Source organism: Pseudorca crassidens, chromosome 7, assembly GCF_039906515.1.
Source record: "Pseudorca crassidens isolate mPseCra1 chromosome 7, mPseCra1.hap1, whole genome shotgun sequence".
Taxonomy (NCBI): domain Eukaryota; kingdom Metazoa; phylum Chordata; class Mammalia; order Artiodactyla; family Delphinidae; genus Pseudorca; species Pseudorca crassidens.
In genome coordinates, this window is record NC_090302.1 from 34,327,461 (window position 1) to 34,345,477 (window position 18,017).

Consider the following 18,017-nt stretch of genomic DNA (forward strand, 5'->3'; position numbering starts at 1 on the left):
AACGAATTGATGGCTACTTTATAATAAGTACAATTTAATCTAATCAGCAATATCTTTAAGACATAGGTAAAAAACAAATAAAATTGGTCGTTGGGAACCATTGATGAAGACAATAATTTTTAGATATGGAGAAACTGAGGACCAGGGAGGGGTGGACCCTTGTCTACTCATGACATGCTGAGTGGTGAGAGAGTTGGCTTTAGGGAACATTTGACTCGTTTTTAAATCTCAGCTCCACCTCTCACTTGCTGTGCAACTTTGGACAAAGCAAGTTGCCTGAGCTCCCTTTACCTCAGGTTCTTCATCTGTAAAGTGGGGAGCCCTGCACCTCTGGGATCAGGGGTGGTTATGGAGATTAAGCACCATAGAGGATAATGTACAGATGGTGCCTGTGTAATGGCTGTTCTGTCCATGTCCTCTCCTGGCTCCTAGCCCAGTGCCTTTCACCACATCACACCACACCACACCACACAGGGTTCTTCATCAGTGGCACATGGCCAGTCCTGAGGCTACAGACATCAACCTTCCTGTTTCTATGCCTCCCACTCTCAATGCAGCAGATCAGAAAGGTACATACAAATGCCACGGGGTCATTGCTCCGTGTCCCCACGATGCTGAACTTCTTCACATACGAGTTCTCTTTCAGGGCTTCTGCATACGCCTTGAGAGTGGGTATGGGGATATTCTGCAGAGAGAAGGGCAAGCAGTGACCAGCAGCCCCTGTCAGGGGCGGGTAGGGCAGAGAGATGGGGGCAGCAGCTCTCTCACACGTGCAACCTGATTCCCTGCAAGTCTCTGACCAAAAAGCTGAATGGGCAAAGGGTTCCTGCTTTGCCCCAAATGGCTGAGATTGGAGGAGAACTTTTGGGTGAACAGATTGAGAAAATCCTCCCTGAAAATTTCAAATAGGATCTGTAATTTTCTCTTTGTACATGTGGAGACCGGAGGAGGAGGAATACATCAAGCAAAGGATGCAGAAGAGTGCTGTGGTGAGAGCTCAGGTCTGGGGGTGTGGGAGAGGCCTCCGCCCCAGCACTGGCAATGTTTCTGACTCACTGTGTGACGCTGGGGAAGTCTCTGCTCCTCTCTGGGTTTGTTTCTGGAAAACTAAGGTGTGGCATGGCCCTAGATGATCTTTAAGAGACATTTGTCCCAGGGGATCTCAGCCCTGCCACACATCAGAGGTGCCTGGGGAACTTTCACAAAGTGCTGATGCACAGGCCTGCCCCGGACCAATAAGATCAGACTCTCTGGGGGGAGAGGGACCGGGCATTGGCATGTATTTATTTTTTAATCTCCTCAAGGGAAAACCACTGACCTAGTCCAACTGCCTCACGTGCAGAGGGGAAACTGAGGCCTGGAGAGGGCCGAGCCCTTGCCTGAGGCCTCACGGTGAAGACACAGGGCCGTGGCCAGGTTCCACACCCCCATGCCTCCTGGTACGCACTGCCAGGGTGCACGGCTCTGAATTGTGCCAGCGTCTCCCACTGTGCACACGGCAGACAGCGGAGGCGCCCGAGAGAGAGAGCCTGGCTGTGTTTGAACGGATCTCTTATTTCAGAGTGTCACTTTAGCCCCCGTGGGAGCAGAGCAGGGGAAGGCCAGGTGCAGGAGAACACTGCGGGGGCAGGTTTCCGATCTGATCGTGCCGTGGGGCTGGCAGCCACTTAAAGAAAGTGGAGAAGAAAGGAAAGGGGAGCCGGGGAGTGAGGGGCCCACTTCTTATCTTACATCCACACCCCCCGAGAACTAATCCCTCTGGTCCCTGGGCTGAGCAGGTGGGCAGGCAGCTGGGCCTGCTTCTGAATTCCTCCTGCAGCCTGTCCAGGGTAGGACTGCCTGTCCATCCGTCCCCACTCTGCCCTTAGTGGTCACACAGGAAAGGTCTGGAGAGGTGTGGGCCAACGGCTTGGAATATGTCTTTGGACATTTGGGCTGACAGTTCCCTTCTAAGGTTGCAGAATGAGGCTGAATATGTGCAGCTACACTGGTTCAGGGCTAGGTCCCTCCCCGGGCTTGGTTACCCCATGAACCTGGTGGGCCCTGGGCTTTTCCAGCCTCGGGATCCCGTGCGGCCGTATGTGTCTGACTCACGATTTTATCTCAGAGAAGCTCTCAGTGTTTTGAATAGGGTGGCGGGTTTCCAGAGCCGAAGCTGGGTTGGCCTGTGGTGAACATCTGGGTCTGATGTCAGTCCCCAGAAGAAACCAGGACCATGGGCTGTGCTAGTTTACACTATCCTCCCTCTATTCCTGATCCAGAAGCACCCAGAGTCCAAGCAGGACCCTGCTGTCTCCGCACAGCCAGGACCGGGCCATCTGGGTCTGGGTGTCACTAGACATGGCTTCCCTGCCTCCCCCCAGCAGGGCAAGTGGAGTGAAAGGGGTTAACCTCACCCGGATGTTGTTGAGGTTGACCTCTTCAAGTTTGGGGTCGTTGCTCTTTATCCGCTCCAGCGTTTCATCCAAGTCTGTTGCATTTGGTTCTTCATCAGGCACAGGCTTGTACTGTGTAGGTTTGATCACACCTAGAGTGACCGACAACAGGCGGGTGGCTCACAGAGACGGGGCGTCACTCTCCCTCGACATAAGGACACCGGAAGGAAGCGGCAGCAGAGCTCAGGGACACGGAAGGCTGGGCATCTCAGGGGCTATGGGGGATGGGGGCGGGCAATGGGCGGGGCCAGGAGTCTGGGCCCTACTTGGACTCTGCCTCTGCCGTCCTGCAACAACTGGGTGAATTCGCTAAACCGTCTGAACCTTGGTGTCCTCATCTGTAGAATGTGAACGAGTCGTTCTACCCAGTGGGCTCTTGTGAGGGTAAAATGAAGCCTGGATGGGAAGGAGATGTGTAGGCCTTCCAGAGGGAGGGATAATTGCGCGTTGGGTGCCCTCGTTTCTCTTTGGGGCCAAAATGCCAGCTTGGAACAATGCAGCGGAGCAATTCAGACAATGCAATATTGGCACAGGAAAGGACAAGGAGACTCGTGGGGCAGGAGAGGCATCCGGAGACAGACCCAAGTGGACACATGGACATTTATGATCAAGGTGGAGTTCCAAACCAGAGGTGAAAGGATGAACTTTACACAGAGTGGTGTTGGGACAGCAGGATATTGATTTAAAAAAATGAAAGTTCAATCTCATCTCACACCACACACAAACAGGAACTCTAGGAGGATTAAGAAGTTGAATATAAGAAGTAAACCTCTAAGACTTACAGAAGAAAATACAGGAGGACGTTTTGTTAATACTGGGATGGGTAGGGTCTTCGTAAATACGTCACAAAATCCCAGGAGAGTAAAAGGAAAAAGTGGATAGATTTGGCTTTATAGAATTCGAAATCTTCTGCAGTGAGCCAGAGAGCGGGCAGAGGCAGCAAGACGTGGGAGGACCCCTCACTTCCAAGGTGCCCTCGCTGGGGGCAGGGAGGGGTGCCCGTACTCACTGTTGAGTCCCTCCTTGTTCACGATGGAGCTGCTGCCCAAGGCCTGGTAGTACTGCTGGTTGCTCATGAGCGTGTGCATGCCCAGGATAGCTGCGGGGACACGAAGGGCCCATGACGCGCCTCTCAGACAGAGAGGCTTCTGGGCACGGACATTCCATGCCCCAGGAAGTTTTGCTCACAGAAATGGCAAGAAACACTTGCAGGTAAACTTTTAAATTTTATTTGGTTTTTACTCTTGCCTCTATTGACATGACTCTCGAATCTCCATCCCCAGCCTAGGTTTCTGTGTCCCTGGCCTCAGATTCCTAGATGTCCCTCTGATGTCCCACTGGCACGTCCAACCCAACTCGGCCAAAACGGAACTCCTCTTTCCCGACAACAGCCTCTTCCTTTGGCTCATGTTCCATCTGGTCATGCTGCCTGTCCCTCGGGGTAGACCCTCAGTCACATGGCAGCCCTTCCCCTAAATCCTCACCCTCCTATACAGAGCCTCTCATCTGTCCCACCTCGCACTCCATCACCTCTGTCCTGGTTAAGGCCCTATCAGTTCTCGTCTGTATTATCACAGCTGTGGAATCACTGGTACTCTGGCCTCAGTCTCTTCCTATCTTCCCCCACCAGCATTCAGCACAGAGCAGCCAGAAAGATCTCTCTGGAAAGGCAAACCTAACCACATCCCCCCGTGATCAGTCATTCTTTGATCCATTCATTTGTTCGACATTTACCGAGTGCCAGCATCATGTGTCCAGCTCCAGGGGGGTGGGGACGGTGAGGAACAAGAAAGACAGGGGCTCTGCCATGTAGGTTACAGTCTGCTGGGAATGAGAAACTAAGCAGGTACCCACACAATTAAAAACGTAAGTGCAGAGTATGCTAAGTGTTGTAAAGAAAAAGTTCAGTGTGTTCTGGGAGAAGAGAACAGAGAAACTTGGGATGAGAGAGATGAATATAGATGTTGGCCAAGTTAAGAGAAAGGAGGTAGAACATTCTGGGCAGAGGGATGGTGGGTGGGAAGCCCTAGGCTTGGGGAGTGGAAGGCCAGGGAGGGAGGGGGAAGCTGAAGATGGATAGAGATGAAGTTGGACATGTGGCAGAGGGCAACACGTCCTCACCAAATGCTTATGTCGGGCTAGAGAGTACACTGTACATCAGTGACACTCAGTCTGGTTGTGCATCGGAATCACTGGGACTCTTTTGAAACTCCTGATGCCGAGGACTCCCCCAGACCAATTAAACCACAATCCCTGGGCTGGGGCCAGGCATCTGCCTTTTTTAAAGCTCCCCAGGTGGTTTCACCGGGCAGCCGAGGTTGAGAACACTGCCTAATGCCATCCCCCTTAATCTTCACAACAACCCTTGGGAGTAGATTTTATTCAAATAGGCAAGGCCACATCCTACAGGGTCTTCTAGGTCCAGGTAAGGAGCTCAGATGTCTTTTTCTAGGCATGGCCTGAGCAGGGAGTGAGATGGTCTGACTCAAGTTCTGTGACTGTTATCAGGCTGAATGTGGAGCACTGACTAGAGGGGAAGGATGGGCGTGCAGGACCATGAGGACGGTGCCTTGTGACTCCAGAGTCTGGCTTCACTGGCCCTCCCCGGGGCTGGCCCTGCTTCAATAGCCTTGGCCTTTGCCCACGCCCTTTCTGCTCCGGCGACACAAATGGTCACTGCTCAGTAGATGCTCCTGCTTCTGCCAATGCTGCCTGTCTGCTGGCAATCCTCTGTCCATCTGCACTGCCCACTGCTGAAATGCCCCCCGGGAGAGTTTTGAGATTTAGCAAATAAAAATACAGGATACCCAGTTAAACTGTAATTTCAGATAAACAATGAAAAATGTTCTAGTGTAAGTACATCCCATTCAGTATTTGAGACCTTCTTATATTAGAAACTTATTCATCATTTATCTGAAATTCAGATCCAACTGAGCATACTATATTTGATCTAACAACTCTACCTCCCCATCCTTTCAGTTTGGAATAATGCTTCCTCCCCCAGGGAGACCTCCTGGATTCCACCTTCTCTCTCTGTAGCTCTCTCACAGCACCTGGTGTCCTTATCACAGTACTTAGTCAACACAGTGTTAGAGCTCTCTGGGTACATGCATGCTTCCCCTACTGGACTGTGGGCTTCCGGAGGTCAGGGAAGAATATTATCTCTCTTCTACCTCTTCCAGAAGATGGTATTTGGTAAACATTTGCTCATTAAAAAAAATTCCCCTGGCCATTTCATTAGACACGATTTCTAGTTAGAGAGACAACAGCGAGCCTTTAGTGAAGACTCAAGAGAACCAAGTTCCAGCCCTGACTCTGCCCCTGATGCTGTGTGACCTTGGGTAAGTCCCCTCCCTTCTCTGGGCTTCAGCCTCCTCTGTACAATGAGGGGTGAGACCAGACCATTGGTTCTCAATCACGGCTGCATATACAAATTACCCGCGAGCTTTACGACAATACCAGTGCTCCTCCTGAACAAACTGATTCGAATCTCTGGAGATGTATTTTTAATCTCCTTGGATGATTTTTGATGCTTAGTGGGAGCTACAAACCACAAGACAAGATGATCTCAAAGTACCTTCTGTTTCTCACATTCTAAGAGTCTTCTCTGCTAAAATTAGACTTGCCTGCTCATCGCTAAAGAGAACTGGTAAGGAGAGAGGCATCTGCACTGTTTTGAGCTCTCTGGGCTTTAATTTAGGCTGCGTTTCTGTGGGCGGAGGGAGCTGAAGCCTGCGTCAGCAGCAGGTGAATCAGATCACCTGGAGTCACCTTCTCTTCCAGCTCCCATACAGAGAGCGGCTTTGGTGGTGGTTCTGGGATGCTGCTGGGATTCGAGGTTTGCAAAAACAGTTTGGAAAGGTTGCTGGAATCGTAGGAAAGATGTAACCTCATATGGCTGGCTGGTTTTGCTTAGAGTGTATAGAGAGGTGGAAAATGGAAAATGCATTTTGTGCTTGGACAATAGCTTCTTGTAATGGTCCAGAAAGAGAGGGCAGAGGCAGGAAGGTTACAAGGAAGTGCTGGGGGACAGAGGAAGGAGACCTGGGCTCCAGTCTGGGCCTTGGTACTAATTTGCTGGGTAACCCTGTCCAGGTCACTCCTACTTTGGGTCCTCGGTGTTCTCACCTGTAAAATGGACTATATTTGAAGGATGATCTCTTACCTTCACATGGGACTTAATAGCCACATGGCAATTTCTCATCTTCTTACGCTGTTTGATTTTTACAGCAAGCATCCAGGGTAGTTACTGTCGGTCCCCACTTTTCCAGCAGGCTCAGGAGGGAAATGGTTGGTCAAAGACCGTTCGGTGAGGACCCTCCTGGCTTCTAAGTTAGTGTCCCCACCCACACCTCTACACACTAGGTCACCAACAGGTCTAAAGTTCTAAAACTTGTCCTCAACTTCAGAATTCTAAGGACAGATAACAATATATTCTAGAAGGTAATGTATATCAATAGGGGCCCTAAGAAGAAATAAGACGACTTTGCAGTTCAGAGGAGATTAGAGTTCTAAGAAGGAAGGAGGGAAGGAGGGAGGGAAAAGGGGAGGGAAGGAGGAAGGGGAGAGGCCAAGCTAAATCTCCACTGCTGAGCAGAATGCTTGGTGGCTCTGAAGCCAGTATTTCCTCTCCCGCCCTAAGCACCAAATCATGACTTTATCCTTGCTTGGTTTTGCACACTCCATGTCACCAGGAGTGAGTGATAGAGAAAAAGAGCACATCAACATTGCTTGCTGCTTCATTCTTTTTTAAAAAAATAAATTTATTTATTTTTATTTATTTATTTTTGGCTGCATTGGGTCTTCGTTGCTGTGCGTGGGCTTTCTCTAGTTGTGGCGAGCGGGGGCTACTCTTCGTTGTGGTGCGTGGGTTTCTCATTGCAGTGGCTTCTCTTGTGGAGCACGGGCTCTAGGCACGCGGGCTTCAGTAGTTGTGGCACATGGGCTCAGTAGTTGTGGCGCACGGGCTTAGTTGCTCCGCGGCACATGGGATCTTCCCGGACCAGGGCTTGAACCCTCTTCCACTGGGATGCATCTCCCCGCCTAGTTCACCTCTACTCTTCCTCCTTTCGTCTCAGCTTCAGTCCCCACTCTCATCTTGCAGCCCCACCACCTCACTCGGCCCTTTCTCCCTCCGACACTCACTCCCACTTGTCCTTCCACGTTGGCCTCAGTGTTTGTTTAACCTCAGCTCCTCGAGGGCAGGAACCGGGCCGCTTTCTTACGATTGGTCCAGAGCAATCGGAGGCTTAGTTAATGGAAATGCTCTGCCTGGGAGTTGAGTTGTGGGGAGCAGAGATGACCTGAAGACCCTGTGCCCAGCGCACCCTCCTCTTCTTTCCCTAATGAGTCATCCACTCGGGGCTCCAGCTACTCCCCCCAACACACCCAGCACTCCGACAAGATGTCCTGCCTCCAGCGCCTCCGTCTCTCAAACTGACTGATTCCTTGCATCCTTGCAGGCACCCAGCTCTGTTTTCTGATGCCTCAGGCCAGAAAGCCTGCCGTCGTCTAGTCATCTCAGCCTCTTGGCCTCTGACCCAGCTCTAGGAACAGCTGGTCTCTCGGAGCCACGTTCCAGACGCAGTCCACCTCAGCCCTTGGCCTTACCTGGGGCCTGCCTCCTACATCCCCTCGTCCTCCGAACACCGCCGCCTCTCTGCCCAAGCCCCTGCTTTCATCCGGCCTCTTCCAACACTCCCCCAGGCACGGGTGTCAATGTTTTTGCACGACATCCAGAGACTTTCCTAATTCGGCCCCATCCTCCCCAGGCCGACTCTGTGAGACTCTGCCATGCACCCCCTCTCACCACTCTGTTTCCATTCCCCTACCCTGGAGGGCTTTATCCAGGTTGTGCTGGGTGCTGATGCTGTGAGTGGGACCAAGCTGCCTGGGTTCAAACCCCGTGGGCAAGGATAACCTCACTGTGCCGACTTCCCCTCTCTATAAAATGGGGACATCAATAAAACTCACTTCATAGGATTGCTGTGGTCAAGAAATGCAGCAAGGTATGGAAAACAGCTCCCACAGCAGCTGGGACATAGGTGGTCAACAAATGTTCCGTGCCTCCTTCCACTGCCACCTTGCAAACGGCTGACATACAGTGACACGTGTCCAAGGTTAGCCAGTGAACACTGGTGTCGCCTCGCAGCACCCCTCCCCTTTCCGGACAGCGGAAGCGTATGGTATCATGCACAGATACTAATAATTAGTCACGCCAATACAAATAAAGAGGAACAGTTTCAAGATATCAACCCAGAAATTCAGCACAACATTGCAGCCCTGTTTTGGCACTGACAGCAGAGTCATTTGATAATCCCTCTGGGCTGCCTAACAAGGGGAGTGACGTCATGGAGGGTGATCGAGAAGGACCAGGATAAAAACAGCCCTTGGGGTGAGTCAGTGTGGAGATGCTGGACAACCATGTCACTCACCCACCGCCCAGCTGCACAGATTAACCGGAACTCAAGGGGACCCCGCATCAGGGAGACAGTTCCGTCAAAACACCCGAGCCTAATGTGGACCTAATGCACGTTGTGTGGTTCCTGACGAGCAAACCAGCTGAGCATCCTGAGCTAAGTGCTCCATGTCCACCCAGGTGACCTCCTCACTGCTGTGTACTTCATAGTGAAAATGAACACCTTTCTCTCTCAGCCCTGACACCCTTTAAGCCACTGCCCTTTGTCCTTTCCCAAATGTTCTGCCTCCTTAGGAAAGGGTTGTCTGGACCGAAGGTCTACACACTGGCTCTCCTTTTTCACTCCTTAGGCCCCGCAACCTGGCTTTGGTGCCCCTTCTTCCTCTTTCCTAAGCATGTCATCAGGACTGGTGCACAACACCCACGAGAAGCAGGAGGACGTGAGAAGCAGAAGACACTGCGGCCGGCTGAGTTTCCTGGCACTGGCGGGCTCACCTGGCCTCTGGCTTCACCCCTGAGTCTCCCGGCCAGCCCTGAACCCTCATTCTGTCTCCCTAGCTCTTGCGTTAGGCTCTGCCCATCTTGATTTGGCCGTTGGTTCCCAGCCCATGTGTGGCTACCTGGCCTCCACTGTGGCTACGTTCACCCCATTTCCACTCCTCTCCCAAAGGCTTCTACCTCGGCCAGGGCCCTTGCCTCCGGAGCCCCGGGTCCCCACTACTGCCAGGCCAGGACCTCTGCCTGGAACTTGATAATGCTAATGACACCCACCTCTCTATCTCCAGCATGGACCCCTTGCAGAACTCAAGACTTTCGTGTAGGGACTTCCCTGGTGGCGCAGTGGTTAAGAATCCACCTGCCAATGCAGGGGACATGAGTTCAATCCCTGGTTCGGGAAGATCCCACATGCTGTGGAGTAACTAAGCCCGTGCGCCACAACTACTGAGCCTGCGCTCTAGAGCCCGCGAGCCACAACCACTGAAGCCCGCGTGCCTAGAGCCCGTGCTCTGCAACAAGTGAAGCCACCGCAGTGAGAAGCCCACGCACCGCAACGAAGAGTAGCCCCCGCTTGCTGCAACTAGAGAAAGCCCGCGCACAGCAACGAAGACTCAATGCAGCGAAAAATAAATAAATAAATGAATAATTTTAAAAATAAAGCCTTTCATGTACAACTGCCCTTGATTGGGTGGCCCACAGGCACCCTGAACTCTAAAGGTCCCAAACTGAACTCCGTATTTCCCCTACACCTTCTCCTCCCCACTGTTATGGTTGAACTGTGTCCCTCCAAAATTGTTGATTTTGTCCTGATTTGTCCCTCCAATATGTTGAATAAAGTAATTTCTAGTACCTTAGAATCTGTAACTATATTTGGAGATAAGGTCTTTAAAGAAGTGATTAAGTGTCAGTGAGCCTGTTAGGGTGGGTCCTAATCCAATCTGTCTGGTGTACTTACAAGAAGGAGATTAGGACACACAAAGGGACACAAGGGGACACATGCACAGAGGGACACCATGAGATACGGTCATCTGGAATCAAGGAGAGAGGGCTCAGAGGAAACCAAGACTATGGACACCTTGATCTTGGACATCCAACCTCCAGAACTATTGAGAAAATACATTTCTGTTATTTAAGGCACCAGCCTGTGGTATTTCGTTAGGGCAGCCTGAGCAGACTAACGCACCGTCATTAATGGCACCAACGTCCACTTAGTCTCTGGAGCCAGGTCTGGGCTCCTCCCTTGACCTCACAGTTGACCCTGTCTTTCCTCTCCCCTTCCCACTTGCCTTGAGTCTCTCCCTACCCCATCCACACTCCTGTCATCATCTGGGTGAGGGTTAGTAGCCCCCAAGGCTGCAAAAGAAAAAGACCAGCTACCTCACTGGGCCAGGGAGCACAGCATGGTGGTGGGCACACTGTGGCCAGAGCCTGACCCCCCGTGGGGAAGGGACATGGGTGAGTGGGATGGGGACCAGACAGTAAAAAGGGGAAAAGAGCAGGTGGCAGAAAGCTCTGGATATCAGGCCACCTTCTGGAGTTTTAGGGGCTGTTTGTGAAGATCACATGGAAACACACATGAAGATGGAGGGTGTCGTACAAATATGAGATATGGGGTGATCGCCTCCAAGCCCGGCTCTCCGAGCTGTGCAAAATGGGAAAATCAGATGACTTGCTCCAGCCCTCTGTGAGCCTCCTGGACCTGAGATGCCGGCAGCCCTCTGTCTTCCCCCCTCTATCCTCTCTTCCCAGGCGGCCTGAGCAGGATTTGATGCCGTGGCTGGTGAAGGGCCCCGGCTGCCTTGCACAACCCTCTGGGATGGGGTCTCATGGCAGCAACAGCTGGCTCCGTGGTGGGAAGGGTTTTGGTTTTATCTCCATTTTACTCATTTCGGTTTTTAATAATAGAGTTCTATCTGCTCTAGTCCTTGTTAGAAACAGAGAGGGTGTTTAAGTTGAAATAAACCGTCCAAGGCTCGCCTGCAGACGTGGGTCAAACGCTTTTGGAGGACATGGGGAAGCATCAGGAACGCCTCTTACCTGCGATGTCACAGAGTTCCGCATCCGAGGCATTTGCCAGGGCCTCCTCCAGCTCTGGCTCCAGTGTCACACTTTCCAGCACGGGGTCCATCGGCTTCTGCTTGGGGACCCAGACTTTTCCTGAAAACACACGGGGCGCCCATTACAGGGAGTGCAGCTGCACTGGGGCCCTGGGTGGACCGTCCCAAAGCCCTGTGGATCCCTCGATGCCGAGATTCCATTAAAACTTCTCCCTCTGGGGACCCGGTGCCAAACTTTTCCAAAGAAAGGGAGTCAGAGATCTCCAACAAAGCACCCTGCATGTTTGAAAAGAACTTTATAACTTGGTCAAGGGAGACTGCTCACTACTGAAAACATTGGTTATTAATTTTAACAATCTGTAAGTAGGAAAAGATACAAAAGAAAAATATAATAAAATGCCAGGGTCTGGAATACTCTAAACAAGCGTTCTGGTGTGAGAGGAAAATTCAGAAACATTTCTAAACCAACTAAATAAAATACACTCAGATTATTAAAAGAGGCATAGGGAGAAAATATAATGTCTCTTGGGACACTATATTTTTACAGTGTCAGACTCATAATTGAACGAGAGAGCAAAGAGGTCGGTCGGTCGCTGCAGTGTGCACCAAGAGGGATTGTTAAAGAAATTATGGGGCATCCACACGATGGTGTTCTAGCAGTTATTATTATAAAGGATGGTGGAGATCTCTACTTACTATGAAAGGAAAATGCCCAAGACAAAATCTTGTGTGAAAAAGCAAGTTTACAAAATAGCATGAATTATTTAATTCCATTTATGAAAATTGCACATATATCAATATATATTTATCCATGCAACACATATTTACTGAATACTTCCTATGTGCCCAGCACCTTTCTTGGCGCTAGGGGGACAGCAGTGAACAGTGTACAGTTTAGTGAAAGAAGACAGATAATAAACAAACATGTAAAGATACCAGAGAGTACTAAGAATCACAAAGGAAAATAAAGCCAAGCAAAAGACTAGGAAGTTCCAGGCTGGGGTGTGGGTGAGGTGGGCTCTGCTCTCTTGGGTAGCGTGGTCAGGGAAGATGACCTGTGAGCTGGGCCCTGACAGAGTGAGGAAATGAGCTCCTCAGACCAGCGACAAGACAAGGATGCCTGCTTTCATTGCTCCTACCCAATTGTGTATTGAAAGTTCTAGTCAGAGCAAATGGACAAGAAAAAGAAATGCATGGCATCCAGACTGGAAAGGAAGAAGTAAAATGATCTCTGTTCGCAGATGGCATGATGTCATATGCAGAAAATGTTCCACACACACACAAATACAGGGCACAAGGTTAACATATACAGATAAGTGGGGTACACCAGCGAGTAACAATCTGAGAGGGAAATTAGGAAAATAATTTCATCTACAATACAATCCAAAAGAATAAAATATGTAGGAATAAATTTAACCAAGGAGGTGAAAGACTTGTGCATGGAACACTACAAAACATTGTTGAAAGAAATGAAAGAAGACCTAAATAAACAGAAAGATATCCCAAGTTCATGGATTGGAAGACAATATTAAAATGGCAATATTGCCCAAAGCAATCTACAGATTCAACGCCATCCTTATCAAAATTCCAGTGGTCCTCCTCCTTTTTTTTGGAAATGGAAAAGCCAGTCCTCAAATTCATATGGAATTGTAAGGGGCTCCAAATAACCAAAACAATCTTGATAAAGAACAAAGTTGGAGGACTCAGACTTCCTGATTTCAAAACTTACTACAAAGTTAAACAGTGTGACACTGACATAAGGATAGACATATAAAAAAATGCAATAGAATTGAGAGTCCAGAAATAAACCTATACATCTATGGCAAATTGATTTTTGACAAGGGTGCCAAATCCATTGAATGGGGAAAGAATAGTTTCTTCAAGAAGTGGTGTGGGACAACTGGATATCCACATGCAGAAAGATAAAGCTGGACCCCTATCTCATACCATACACAAAAACCAACGGGAAATGGACCAATGATTTAAATATAATACCTAAAATTATAAAATTCTTAGAAGAAAACATAAGTGTAAATCTTTATGACCTTAGATTTGGCAAAGTACTCCTAGATATGACAACAAAAGAATAAGCAACTAAAGAAAAACAGATCAATTGAACTTAACCAAAATAAAACTTTTGTGTATCAAAGGACATTATCAAGAAAGTGGAAAGATAACATACAGAAGAGGAGAAAATATCTACAAATCATATACCTGATAGGGTCTAGTATTCAGAATATATAAAGAACTTTTACAACTCAACAACAAAAAGAAAAACAACCCAATTTAAAAATGGGCAAAGGACTTAAAGACATTTCTCCAAAGAGGATATACAATTGCCTCTAGGTATCTGAGGGGGACTGGATGCTCAAGTCCCTTATATAAAATGGTATAGTATTTGCATATAACCTACACACATCCTCCTGTATACTTTAGATCATCTCTCGGTTACGTATAATACCTAATATGATGTGAATTCTATGTAAATAGTTGCCAGTGCGCGGCAAATTCAAGTTTTGCCTTTTTAAACTGTGTGGAATTTTTCTGAATATTTTTGATCCCCAGTTGAGTGAATCCGCGGATATGGAACCTGCAGATATGGAGAGTCAACCATACAGATGGCCAAGCATACAGATGACAAGATGCTCAACGTCATTGGTCATTAGACAAATGCAAATCAAAACCACAATGAGATACCACTTCACGACCATGATAATGGCTATAACATAAACCAAAAACCAAAATGGAAAATAACAAATGTTGGCAAGGATGTGGAGAAATTGGAACCCTCATATATTGCTGATGGGAACGTAAAAGGGTGCAGTTGCTTGGGAAAACTGTTCGGCAGTTCTTCAAAAAATTAAACACAGAATTACCATATGATCCAGCAATTCCACTCCTAGGTATATACGTAAAAGTTACCCAGACAAATACTTGTATAGGAATATTCACAGCACCACTAACCACAACAGCCAAAAAGTGGAAACAACCAAAATGTTTGTCAATAGACAAATTGTGGAATATTATTCAGTAATGAAAGGGAATGAATGAGTCTCGAAAATAATATTCTAAGTGAAAGAAGCCAGACACGCAAAGTCACATATTATATGATTTAATTTATAGGACATATCCGGAATAGGTAAATCCATAGAAACAGACTGGTGGTTGCCAGGGGTTGGGAGCGAGGGGCGTGGGGAGTAACTGCTTATTGGGTACAGGGTTTTATTTTGCAGTGATGAAAATGTTTTGGATCTAGATAGAGATGGTAGTTGCACAACACTGTGTGTGTACTAAATGCCACTGAATTGTTCACTTGACAATACTTAATGTTATGTTATGTGAATTTTACTTCAATTTTTAAAAACCTGCTCATTTTGGCTACTGATTGAGAATAGCCTGCATTGGGGCCAGGATGGAAGCCAGGAGATGGTTAGGAGGCTCCTTCAAAAGTCCACATGAGAGATGACAGTGACTTGGACCAGAGGTGGGGAGGGGTGGGAAGAGCAATGTTCAGAAGGATATTCACTAAAATGGGATCAGTGTCTACCTCTCTGCAGAGAGTATTACTTTGTTTAGTTATTTAGATTGTTTACAGGGGCTTCCCTGGTGGTGCAGTGGTTAAGAATCCGCCTGCCAGTGCAGGGGACACGGGTTCAGGCCCCGGTCCAGGAAGATCCCACATGCCACAGAGCAACTAAGCCTGTGCACCACAACTACTGAGCCTGTGCTCTAGAGCCTGCAAGCCACACGACTGAGCCTGTGTGCCACAACTACTGAAGGCTGCATGCCTAGAGCCCGTGCTCCACAACAAGAGAAGCCACCGCAAGGAGAAGCCCGTGCACCACAACGAAGAGCAGCCCCTGCTCGCCACAACTAGAGAAAGCCCGCGTGAAGCAATGAAGACCCAACGCAGCCAAAAAAATAAACAAATAAATTTATAAAATAAATAAATAAATAGTTTACAGCAAAGATCAATTACTATACAAGCAGAACAGTCAGCAAAATGATCTGGGAGAAAATGTATCATAACCTTCACCAGAGGTGCATCTGGAAAACAGCAAATCAAAATGGCTAAAAGGAAAATGAACTCTGAAAATGACTGATGCAGTGACTAGGATGAACATTCAGTAAATATTTAAGACCTATGGTTTATTATGCCCCTGCAGCAGGTGCCTCCATGAGGGTGGTGACTCTAAGACACTGTAAGAGGGACTCAGACGTTTTCCCTTCCTTCATCTTACTAGTTGGGATGTGGGTGTGATGACTGGAGCCTCAGCAGCTAGATGGACCATGAGGACAAGAATATATTACAAGGATGGCAGAATGAAAAACTGGAAAGGGTCTTGATTCCTAATGCCAAGGAAGATGTCTTACAAGCCCTGGAATGCCTAACCCTGCAGCTCTACTAAGTGAAAGAAAACTAAACTTCCATTTTAAGTCTCTCTTATTTTGTTTCTTCAGCACATGCAGCCAAATCTGTATAATGAAAATACCCTGCATGGAACTTTATTCTGATTCCCCCACTTGAGTGAGAGTGAGGGAAAATCCAAATTCCTCAGGACTTTGTACCAGTTTATGGGTCTTACCACAACCTGCTGGGTTTTGTAGTGCCTGAAATGCTATTTCCCCTCAGCCTAGGCTTGCTCTAGGCCCTGCGTGGGGCAAGTGCTCAGTAGAGCTGGACTGAACGGCCCTGCGTCTGCCTGTTAGAGCTGGAAGGTCTCCTTCCCCAACTCTCTGTTGAGACTGTACTTATTCAATATACATGGACTCCAACAATCATCATGTAAATATTTTATGATGATGATGCTGGTGGTGGTGATGATGATGATAAACCTTTTAGGCTTGTCATAATATGAAAATAGAATAAATTCTAGCTACCCTCCTTGGGTCAGCCTGGTTTTTCATGAGGGCACTCAGGCTTTGGGAGTCTGGAGAGCTGTTCCCGGCTTGGGGCCAGGTCAGCGCTCTGCGAAGGGGAAGCAGGACTGGTTTATATATCACCCAGATTCCCTTCCCCATCCCCCATCTCATCTCCAGCTCCTCCCCTGGGAGGGGGATGGGCACACAAGGGAGCAGATGTCAGTAATGACTCACCAACTGTCCACTCAGGTCTGCTGCTGACTCTCTCACAGCCTTGGTTTCCCCATTTTTCACATGTGTAGTGGGGATAGTGGGAGTTTTAAGGCCCCATGAAATCCAGAGATTTTATTATCTTCACCTGCTGCACAGAAATCACTCCTCATGGTACAAGTACCTTGCTTAAAACCATCTTGTGCCTACGCTCTCAGCCAGGCACCCCCAGCCCTTAGGGTCAAGGGCCCCTTCCCCTGCCGCCAGCGCCAGGGTGCCTCAGACCACACAATTCTTCCAAAGCTCTGTAATCCAGATGTCTCCTGGGCTTCCCTGACCTTCCAAGTTTTCAGTAAAATCTGGACTGAGCTTCAATTGCAGGCGCTGGGATGGCTAGAAGCCCTCCCTGAAAGGCCCACACCTGCTTGCTCTTCCATTTTGTTATTTGTCAGGCAGCTGCTCTGTGCAGCATTGTGCTACTACAACAGGGACACAGCAATCAATGCCGCAGACCTTGGCTCATCATGTCGACATTCTCGGGGGTGAGGAGAATGGAAGAGGTGGAGCACAGACAATTAATTACCCCATTAATTAATTAGAATTAATGCTTTCAGTCAACAAATACTTTACTAGGTGCCTACTGCATGCTAGGGTTTTTGAGGTATAGGGATATAACGATGAACTAGATAGATGTGGTACTTGTACCCATGGAGTTTATATTTGAAGGAAAAAGCCTATAAGATCCATTATGCATATATTTAATTTGAACTCATTCATTCATTCAACACCTCTCTCCTGAGCCCTACTGTACACTAGGCCCTGTGCTGGGTGCTGGGGGAACTGTGTAAGCAAAAGCAGCTGAGTCCCTGCCTCATGGAGCTTACAGGCCAGTGTAAATAAACACATAATGATAAAATAAGAATTGCTCTGAAGAACACACACAGGCTCCCGAGATGGAGAATAACCAAGGGGGAGTTGAAGGGATGGAATGTCCTAAACAGTGTAGACCGGAAAGGCTTTCCTGAAAGAGGAGACAGTACAGTTGAGACCGAAAGGGTAATAATAGCTAATATTGACATAGCATTCAGGATGCACCGGGTGCTGTTTTAAGTGCTTTATATAGATCTTAACTCAATCTTCGTAACTCCCTCAGAAGGCTGGTAATATTCATCAACCCCATTTTACAGACGAGGAAGTGGAGGCACAGCAGGTTTAAAAATGTACTCGAGGGAATTCCCTTGCAGTCCAGTGGTTAAGACTCTGCACTTCCACTGCAGGGGGCACAGGTTAGATCCCTGGTCGGGGACTAAGATCCTGTAAGCCATGTGGCATGGCCAAACAAACAAATGTACTTGAGTTCACACAGCCTAGTAAGGGGTAATGCCAAGACTGTAGCCAAAGTAGACCCAACTCCAGGCTATGCTTCTAACCATTACGCCTCTTACAGAGGAGAGAAGCCAGCCCTGAAGCCAGCTTGGAGGCAGACAGAGGACCAGCATTCCATGCAGAGGGCATACGTGCAAAGGTCCTGAGGTA

At 48.4% G+C, this 18,017-nt stretch overlaps 1 protein-coding gene across 4 annotated transcripts in view; it reads right to left on the bottom strand.

The window, feature by feature from the left end:
* The window catches only part of TMOD1 (tropomodulin 1), an 87,344-nt gene that overhangs the window by 28,401 nt on the left and 40,926 nt on the right, over nucleotides 1–18,017 (bottom strand). For 3 of the 4 annotated variants that reach the window (XM_067743874.1, XM_067743875.1, XM_067743872.1), the window contains exons 4-7: nucleotides 11,389–11,508; nucleotides 3,445–3,534; nucleotides 2,397–2,527; nucleotides 578–685 (exon numbers count right to left, since the gene is read on the bottom strand). In XM_067743874.1, coding sequence (XP_067599975.1) covers nucleotides 578–685; nucleotides 2,397–2,527; nucleotides 3,445–3,534; nucleotides 11,389–11,508 — 449 coding nt within the window. The remainder of the gene's footprint in view (nucleotides 1–577; nucleotides 686–2,396; nucleotides 2,528–3,444; nucleotides 3,535–11,388; nucleotides 11,509–18,017) is intronic. The other variant, XM_067743876.1, reaches the window with a different exon arrangement.